This window comes from Pseudorasbora parva, chromosome 21 (assembly GCF_024679245.1).
Source record: "Pseudorasbora parva isolate DD20220531a chromosome 21, ASM2467924v1, whole genome shotgun sequence".
NCBI classification, from domain to species: domain Eukaryota; kingdom Metazoa; phylum Chordata; class Actinopteri; order Cypriniformes; family Gobionidae; genus Pseudorasbora; species Pseudorasbora parva.
In genome coordinates, this window is record NC_090192.1 from 18,145,576 (window position 1) to 18,155,805 (window position 10,230).

Below are 10,230 nucleotides of genomic sequence, written 5' to 3' on the forward strand. Positions count from 1 at the left end.
TCCCATTGACTTCTACGGCGTTAAGTGAAGTCAGTAAAGGAGCACTCACTTCCTGATGGCTGAGCGAACTGCGCAGGCTCAGACTGAGCTTGACGACGTAGATGTGACGTGAGCCTCCTGTCTGACAGCTGTAGGTCTTCTAGTAGTTGTGGAAAGTGAAATCTGAATCCCGCTGTTTAAATATTTTCTCCCGTTGCTTTTGGCTCACTATGGGCTTCTCCCCATTCTTCCCCCTTGACTTTATCAGACTTTGTCTCCACGTCTCCCCGACTGTCTCATAGACAGTAAAAGATTGCCTGCGAGCGTCTCCTCAGGTCTATACGGGAATTTCTCAACTGTGCGACAGAGTCGCGTTGGTTATGATGCAATAGTTAGCCAATTTTTACAAAAACAGCTTCTGCGGGGCGATAGTGTAAGATACAAGGTAACGGAGCCTTTTATGCATTGTCGTGTTTCTTTAGAAATAAACAATGGACAAATGGAGTCTTTAAACGTCTCAGATGTAAAGTTATTCACTGTCAAAGTGACTCAAAAATGAATGGGAGTCAATGGGATGCTAACAGCAGGTGATGGCTTGGTTAGCAATGGCAGCCCCTATGGGTGGAACGCTTTCCGAGTGCTAGATTTCCCCCTTGGGTTTCCCATTTCAAATACAAATCGACTGAAACACGGCATGTCAAAAATCTGTGACGAAGCAGGCGAGAGCCAATGAGCGTTCGATGCCACTGCCGTAAATCATGTTGTAACGCTTCATGAGGGCGCGTTTTTTAAATTTGAATTCATAACGAGCGCGAGATTTGATGTTTGCCGTCGCGCTACTGAGAGGAGATGAAGATAACCGGGCTCAATTTGGATTTGTTTCTCGCAAACATATGGATTCTAACGATTTGGATTATAGCGAACGAATAAAGTGTTGTGTTTTGTGAATTGATGTTGTGTTTTGGTGTATCTTGTGATCGCCAGTTGCTGAATAGGAGAAAATGCCTTTTTATGTCTCACAGCAAACATCAAGCTAAATACTACAAAATGGTTGGCAAGAATGTTATTCATCTGACGGTTTTAAAATTCAGTCTTCTTTTAACATTATCTAGTCATCCGAAATGAGTTTGTAGCAGAAGTCACGAGAGCAAAATGTTATTTTATATTTCTGTTATTTTATATTAGGTTGATTAACTTAGTAAAATGCATTTAATAAATGTGACTGAAAACATGTATTGATGTGACTATTGGATATAAAATAAACAATATTAATGCCACGATTTATGGGAGCCTGGTAACTTACACGTACATACTTGGATACGTAGATAATTTACATTTTAGTGCTGTCAATACGTCAATATTGTACATTTTAGTGCTGCTAATAAGTCAGTATTGTACGTTTTATTGTGTGTGAAAACGTTAGTAAATGTACGTGTAGTAGAATCACACTTTACGTAAAAATACTCACGTATTTTCATGAGATCACGTTGAAATGTAAAAAGTCTGAAAATGTTTATGTGCACAACAGATAACGTTACTGTCTAATAAAAAGAAAGAAGCGATTTTGAACTGCCGAAAAAAGCTGTCAGCAATTCCAGTCTCGCTTCCTGTTGCAAACCTATGTAACAATATAACAAATTTGCATGATGCCAGCCTATTTTTCATTGGCTGTCTGTCAACAACATCTACTTTGACAAACTCTCACACACTGTAGTTGTACCCAAGTCCCTGAAGGGTTTGGTTTGTTTTGTCGAGAAGACACAGTTCACTTTGCATGCACTTCCAAATGAAGAGGCCTCGTGCTGCAGTTGATTTGGAAAAAGCAATGGCATCGTCACTGTTTATATCACTGTGTATCAAGCACTGAGGAAGCCTCCAAATTCATGTTTCCTTCATGCTGTAAGCAGTAGACCAGTCAAAACAAACTGGGCCGTCTGACCAATCAGAGCAGAGTAATCTCACGGAAAGGGGTTTAGAGATACTGAATCTTCTAAACAAATCCTTTTCAGGCTTTTTCAGAACCCTTTCAGAGAAATTAGGTGATGTGCAGTGTATATTATGAGAGTTTTTATTATTATTATTTAATTTTTTTTACCTTGGATGCAAGTAAATTAGGAACCTTTAAAATGTCATAATAGGGACACTTAAATATAGTTATATAAAGTTACAGTATTAACACATTAAACCTTTGGTTTGGTTTTACTTCACGTAATTAGGGGTGGCAACTCTGAGCGTTTTAACAACCCACCGGAATCTGAGAAGGACAGCAGTAACTTTCCCAAAGAGGTTTGTATTTACCATGTATTTGAAACATATCTAAAGCATGTATAGTTTATTGTGTGTGTGTGCGTGCGTGCGTGCGTGCGTGCGTGCGTGTGTGTGTATATATATATATATGTATGTATGTATATGTGTGTGTGAACACCGATCAGGCATAACATTATGATCACCTTCCTGATATTGTGTTGGTCCCTTTTTGCTGACCCGTCCTGCCTTTCAAAGCATTGACTCCACTGCCATTGAGACCCATGAAGGTTTGCTGTGGTATCTGACACCAAGATGTTAGCAGCAGATCCTTTAAGTCTTGTAAGTTGCGATGTGGTGCCTCCATGGATCGGACTTGTTTGCACATCCCACAGCCGCTTGATTGGATTCAGATCCGGGGAACTTGGAGACCAAGTCAACACCTCAAACTTGTTCCTGAACTATTTTAGCTTTGTGTCAGGGTGAATTATCCTGCTGAAAGAGGCCATAGCCACCAGGGAATACTGTTTCCATGAAGGGGTGTACATGGTTTGCAACAATGCTTAGGTAGGTGGTACGTGTCAAGGTAACATCCACATGGATGGCAGGACCCAAGGCAGCCCCATACAAAACAAACTGTAATGCACTGTGTATTCTGACACCTTTCTATAACAACCAGCATTAACTTTAGCATTAACTCCCTCTCACTGGATCACCACTGTTCCTTCCTTGGACCACTTTTGATAGACACTGATAGACACATCAGGAACACCCCACAAGAGCTGAAGTTTTAGAGATTCTCTAAACCAAGCGTCTAGCTATCACAATTTAGCCCTTGTCAAACCAGCTTAAATCCTTATGCTTGCCCATTATTCCTGCTTCTAATACATAAACTTTGACGATAAAATGTTCACTTGCTGCCTAATATATCCCACCCACCAACAGGTGCCGTGATGAAGGGATAATCAGTGTTATTTAATTCCCCTGTCAGTGGTCATAATGTTATGCCTGACTGGTGTATATATACACTAATGTTCAAAAGTTTGGAATCAGTATGATTTTTGTTTAATTTTTTTTATTAATACTTTTATTCAGTACAACTTTGATAGTAACCTAATCTGCATAAAGGTTTTTCTGCAAAAATATTTTAATTTTAATATTTTTTTATTATATATATATATATATATATATAGAGAGAGAGAGAGAGAGAGAGAGAGAGAGAGAGAGAGAGAGAGAGAGAGAGAGAGAGAGAGAGAGAGCGAGAGAGAGAGCGAGAGAGAGAGAGAGAGATTATGCTGTATTTTTTATTAAATAAATGCAGCCTTGGTGAACATAGGAGACTTAAAACATAACAAAAACATAAAATCCTACCAATGCCAAACTTTTGACTGGTAGTGTATTAGATTTATATTAAATGTATTATATGCTGTGGTTGAAACATTTAAAAAAAAATATTGAGATATTTATGACTGAAATGTTTTGAATGAAAATATTTTGACAAATAAAAAGGTTAATTCTAGTTTGAAGATCTAGTTTGTTTGCCTTGTTAATATCTCCACTTTTGCCCTTGTTCATACCAGGAATCTAGCACATCAGTAGAAGTGGAGGGAACAGGAAAGAGTTTTGAAAACCCAGCATACAGTGATGACACAGAGGGTTCTCCTGCTGCCCCTAATATTGTAGCCACTGCAGTCATGAATGGGCCTGCCGAAGTATGACCTCTTCAGGCTAAAAGAGTTTACTGCATGCTATCTGTATTTAGAAGCAGGGTTCCTCAGATCATGCGCTGAAGGGCCAATGCCCTGCAGAGTTTACCTTCGACCCTGATCAAACACACCTAAGAAAGCTAATCAAGGTCTTTAGGATCACTAGAAAAATCAGGGTTTGGTGAGTTTGATCTACGGTGGGCGAGAGAGCTCAGCGCAATTCAAGTTAAGAAAATGCATGCAAATAGAGAAAAAAACACGAGTAAATTAAGAAATAATCCGTTTAATAGCACATGCTGCAAATACTCCCATGGTATCAATGTCAAAATTGTGGCTAGTGAAAATGCTGAGTGGCTAGTAACTTTGGAAAACCACTAGCCACGGTGGAAGGTGAGCAAAAAAATCCAGCCCTGCTCTGAAACGCACTGAAAATACTCACCATGCAACCAAATACAGAAATAGGTCGCGAATACAACACAACCAAATACAGAAACATGCTAAAAATTGCGCAAAGTTCATGTGCTGACACTGAAGAAAACACATCAATCAACTTTATTTATATAGCGCTTACAATCACGATAGTGTCAAATCAGCTTCACAGTGTCAAACAGGACAATACTGCAACAAAATTAGATTTAGCTGTACAGTCGTTCTGGAGAAAATAATGATGTTATCAGCTAAATAGAAAAAACACCAGCAAATTAAGAAAACATTGACAACACATGTGCTGCAAATATGTGCTGTCACTTACCCTGACAAGCCAGACCCACATCCAGATGTTGGGTCTGGGAATTGACCATTGGCAAGGCTTAATTCGAGAAGCGGAATAAACGGTGTCTTTCAAATTCCCTCTGCAAGCAACAGGATAACACTTCAACCAACCAGAACAATGAAGAAGGTGAAGCAGAGCTAGTTGATAAATTTAACTTTCGTTGTATCCGGTTGGCAAAACGCCGAACATATCTTCCTTTTCTTTTCTTTCTCAAAGGAAAGCTTAAATCCATGTCTTCCAGAGTTGCAGCCAAAGTCGTTTCGAAAGGCCGCTGTTCACCAGCTTCTTTGTTTACAAGTAGCACGCGGAAACCTCCGCAACTCTGCCGTCATTATGTTAAGTCCACCCACTGATTCTATCCACGATGTGATTGGCCTGACCAGAGTTTGGTTTTTCCAGCTCACCATCTAACGGAGTGTTGCTAGACTACCCTGGGTGCAAATTAGATTTGCTGGTGTGCGTCTAGATTTCTAGGCTAGCAAATACTCACAACACACCCAAATACAGAAACGCTCTGCAAATAGCATTGAAATGTTTCAAGGAGACCCTAACAAGTGACGAACCTCGCTTATTGTTCAGTGTATACTCATCTGTGTTGTTGTTGATGACCAAAAAGGTGTTTTTTGTTTTGTTTATTTTAACATCCTGATAGTATTTGCAACACATTTCTGCATCTGCATGTGTTGTGAGTATTTGCAGCGTGTTTTGTCACTATTGTTTTCTTAATTTGCATGTGTTCTCTTTGATTGCAGCATGTTGAGCTCTCTCAGCCACCATATTGATCAGAGTTTGAACTCTGCATGGCAGTGGCCCTCTGGGACTGGATTTGAGGAAGCCTGATTTAGTGGAATCAATTCGCCAATAATGAAAATTCAGTCCTCACCTACTCACACTTATTTTGTTTTGTGGTAGATAAAAGGAGCTATCTCCTTTTAAAGGGATTCACCCAAAAATGAAAATATGTTTATCTGCTTACCCAAGGACATCCAAGATATAGGTGACTTTGATTCTTCAGTAGAACACAAATTAAGATTTTTAACTCTAACCGTTGCAGTCTGTCAGTCATATAATGCATGTGAATGAGAAATATGAGAGTAAAAAAAACATGCACATACAAATCCATAGTAAACCCTGTGGCTCGTGACAACACATTGATGTCTTAAGACAGAAACGATTGGTTTGTGTGAGAAACTGAACAGCATTTATATAATTGTTTACCATTAATACGCCACTATGTCCAACAGCCTTCATCTCGCGATCACTTCCGGTGAGTGACGTCATTGTACACGATCTGGCGTAAGTGCCGTAAGTGATCTCTCGCGTGCATCTCTACGCCAGATTGTGTACATTGACCTCATTTACAAAAAGTGGTCACGCAGTGAAGGCTGTAAATACTGTTTGGTTTCTCTCACAAGCCGATTGTTTTGTGTCTTTAGACATCAATGTGTCATCACGTGCCGCAGGGTTTAATATTGATTTGTATGTCCATGTTTTTTTTTAAAATACTTTTATGTGTTAACATTCAGAAGCATTATAAGACGGTTGCTACGGTTGGAGTTAATCTTCATTTTGTGTTCTACTGAAGAAACAAAGTCACCTATATCTTGGATGCCCTAGTGGTAAGCAGATACACATAACATTTTCATTTTTGGGTGAACTATCCACTTTTCACCCAGAATTTCGGGTGGCCTATCCCTCAAATGTTGACTAAAAATGTGAATTTGATTATTTACAACCTTTTTTTGCTCATTGTTCTTTTTAAATTTGCTGATTTTCAGGAAAGTGTTGAAAACCCACTCTATGCTGCTGAGATAAGTGTTGTGACCCAACCAGTTAATACTGTAACCCCTGTCAAAGCAGATGCCACACCAGTCAACACTGAGCCTGATAAGGTTAGCCATGGCCACAGTAACCACATGATGCATAAAAGGATCTCACTTTGTTTGGTTGTTTGATTGACTCAGACCTTTGAGAATCCATCTGTTCAGTCAGATAAAGACCATAAGCTCTGATTTAGCTACCACACTACCACCCTAGTTGGAAAACTAGATTTGCTGAAGGAAATAGCAGCAAATATAGTAAATTAGGGTTGTAACGGTACACGTAAATGGCGTTTCGGTATGTACCTCAGTTTCAAAGTCATACTTCCGTTCAGCACGGATTTAAAACAAAACAAAGTTTCTTCTTTTTTTCTTTTTCTTTCAGGTGAACAAACTATGACTGTCTTAAAATAAAAACGTTTATACCGTGTCTATTAACTGCAATACAAGCTTTGTACTGCAATGTAGATTTTGTTGTAAATGGTAGAATAAATTTAAAGTCCTTTCATTTTTGGATGCAATATATTTTAGGGAAAAAAAGCATATTTTATTCAGAATTATTTAGCTTAGTCTTTTTAATACACGTACTTGCCAGCACATGTTCAGTCTGTGAAGTTTAACATAGACGTGCATGCTGTCAGGATGAGCCATTATGCTAAACGGAAATGCTTGAATTTCAAACAATTACCATAAGCTGTTCTGTAAAAAGGTCTTGAATGTATCAAACAGCACAAACATCTGACAAGATGACAAGTCTCTTTAAACTCTCAGCTTATGAGTTAAAGCACGTAATAAACAGCATGTGTAGGATTGTGTATTTTTTATGCAGAAGCTAACCCTGTCTTTTTCAGTATATCAATATAAACAATATAACATTTTGATATGAATATGTGTACAGTTACACCCCAAAAATAAATGGTTTAAGTTTTAGGAAAGATTTGGTTTCAGGCTTGTAAAGGAGGCAAATTCTTAAAACAAACCCTATCGAGAATATTTCAGGAATATCAGTATGTATGCCATGCAAATACTATAGCAACAAACAAACAAACAAACACAAACAAAACACCTACACCAGGAGTTATTCTGAAGATGTGACAGTAAGAATATATAGAGTATGTGGGAGAAGAGGACACAGAGGAGTTAAAGAGACATCAATAAAAAACAGCATAAACCCAAAGGCGACCTTCACAGCATGGTAGCGCATATAGATCTGTGTTTTTGGTCAAAACTGTTATTTCAGACAGTTTTCAGTCATTAAGCTTTGTCTTTATTTCTTGTTTCTCCTTCATACAGGCTGATCATTCACAGCTAAAGAGCGAGGATATGTTCGACAACCCCTTGTATACGGTAAGATAAATGTAAAGAGAGCTAAAGATTGAATGTGTTCAATGCGTACAAGTTGGGGGTAAATACTATGACTTGGTGTAATATGGTTCTGGCTCACTGATGGAGGCACATAGCCCTGTTGACATCCTCTCTCTCTCTTTATACTGCTAAATGCAGGAAGATGAATGCAGTAATACAGTGAAAGCTATAACTGTGTGCCGTGAAGGAGGGGCTCATTTTAACAGCTTGTCAAGGCCTCTTGGGAAAAAAGAATTTCCCTCACTGGTGAAGACTGCAAATAAAGGAAGAGAGAGACCTTGAAAATCTCCTTTTTGAAATGAGTGATTGAGAGGCATTCTTCTATTTTGTGCTTGGGAACACTGTAGGCAAGGGAACTGATCTTTCCTGAATAGAACACAATAGCACATATTGCATTTAATAATCTGAAATTATACATTCAAAGTAGCAATACTGTATATATAATATACATATTGTATATTAGAATACTATATTAAAATTATTTTAATTGGAATATACACTATATTGCCAAAAGTTTTGGGACGCCTGCCTTTACATGTACATGAACTTTAATGATCCCATTCTTAATCTGTAGGGTTTAATATGGAAATGGCCCACCCTTTGCAGCAATAACAGCTTCAACTTTTCTGGGAAGGCTTTCCACAAAGTTTAGGGGAGTGTTTATGGGAATTTTTGACCATTCTTCTAGTCCTTCAAATCACAAAGTGTATTTGTGAGATCAGGCACTCATGTAGAAGGCCTGCCTCGCAGTCATGATTTTAATTCATCCCAAAGGTGTTCCATTAGGTTGAGGTCAGGACTCTGTGTAGGCCAGTCAAGTTCCTCCACACCAAACTCATTCATCCATGTCTTTATGGACCTTACTTTGTGCACGGATGTGCAGTCATGTTGGAACAGAAAGGGGCCATTCCCAAACTGTTACCACAAAGTTGGAAGCATGAAATTGTCCAACATGTCTTGGCATTCTGAAGCATTAAGAGTTCCTTTCACTGGAACTTAGGGGCCAAGTCCAACCCCTGAAAAACAACCCCCACACCATAACCCCCCCCTCTACCAAACTTTACACCCGACACAATGCAGTGAGGCAAGTACCGTTCTCCTGGCAACCACCAAATCCAGACTCATCCATCGGATTGTTATATTTTATATTTATACCATAAACTGTACAAAAAAAAGAGGATACATACATTTATCATTTTAGTATAATAATATATATTTTATATATGGTATAAATATAAGATACATTAATTATTATAACAATTAAATAATAAATTAATTATTATGTTATAATGTGTTATCTAAATGTGATACTTTTGAGATATTTTAACCACTATCAGAGCATTCTATGTTGTGGTATTTAAAAGTCAAAATACTGCACCATTTAGCAAGTGAGGCATGAACTGTCATTATCTCATCTCAAAATTAGCTCAAAATACTTAATTTGAAATAGATTAATGAAAGGTCCTGGCCTGCCTCTCAGATGCTTAAAATATGTCTGTGACACAGATCCAGCTCTGATTTGCTCCGTCGAGGCCTGCGAGGAGATTGATTTATGTAAATGCAGATTCATTCTCTTTATGCTCAGTTACCACTCACTTATCATTCCCTTCATCTACCGTGACATGATTTGCCCACCTCAGCAGAAACGAAAGGCACCTAATGGTTTGGAAGATAATGATATGTAGCAATTCAAAATTGAAATGGCCCTGTGCTACCTCTTCTAAAGAAGCTGGAAAAAATTACCAAATTTGTCTAAATTTAAACAACGTGGCACCTGATACCTGTAAACCTTTTTTACACCTGATTTGTGTGTGTGTGTGTGTGTGTGTGTGTGTGTGTGTGTGTGTGTGTGTGTGTGTGTGTGTGTGTGTGTGTGTGTGTGTGTGTGTGTGTGTGTGTGTGTGTGTGTGTGTGTGTTTTCCAGGATGCAACAAACACACACAGCCAGGGAGAATCTACAATCTGAAGGCACTTTGAGGCAGCCTAAGACTTATGGCTGGTAAATTATGCTGTGGTGTACTATCCACTCTCAAATGTAATTTAGGTCTGCATTTACAGGGAGTCGCAATGAAGTTTTGGATGACAAACATGCCATAAACTGTGAATAGTTTTGCTGATTGTTCTTTTTAGTATATTTGTATAGACACTACATATGTCTGTAAATTTGTGCAATGATTCTCTTTAATTATGTGGTTTTCATTATGTGTATGATCAATTGCTATATGCTGCTTGGTATAATTTTAATAATAAAATGCAATTGTGTCTTGCAAAATGGAGTTGTGTATATTTTTATTATTATTTCTAAATGTAATCCAAAACTAATGTGTAAAAAAAAATGTACAAT

The 10,230-nt window shown here is 38.2% G+C and overlaps 1 protein-coding gene across 1 annotated transcript in view; it reads left to right on the forward strand.

Annotated features, from left to right (window-relative positions):
- The window catches only part of lrp2b (low density lipoprotein receptor-related protein 2b), a 62,586-nt gene extending 52,477 nt beyond the window's left edge, over nt 1-10,109 (forward strand). Inside the window, exons 76-80 of the mRNA XM_067429580.1 lie at nt 2,196-2,265; nt 3,804-3,935; nt 6,480-6,593; nt 7,815-7,868; nt 9,811-10,109. Of these exons, the coding sequence (XP_067285681.1) occupies nt 2,196-2,265; nt 3,804-3,935; nt 6,480-6,593; nt 7,815-7,868; nt 9,811-9,852 (412 nt within the window). The 3' untranslated portion in view covers nt 9,853-10,109. The remainder of the gene's footprint in view (nt 1-2,195; nt 2,266-3,803; nt 3,936-6,479; nt 6,594-7,814; nt 7,869-9,810) is intronic.
- Nucleotides 10,110-10,230: the final 121 nt, after the last annotated feature.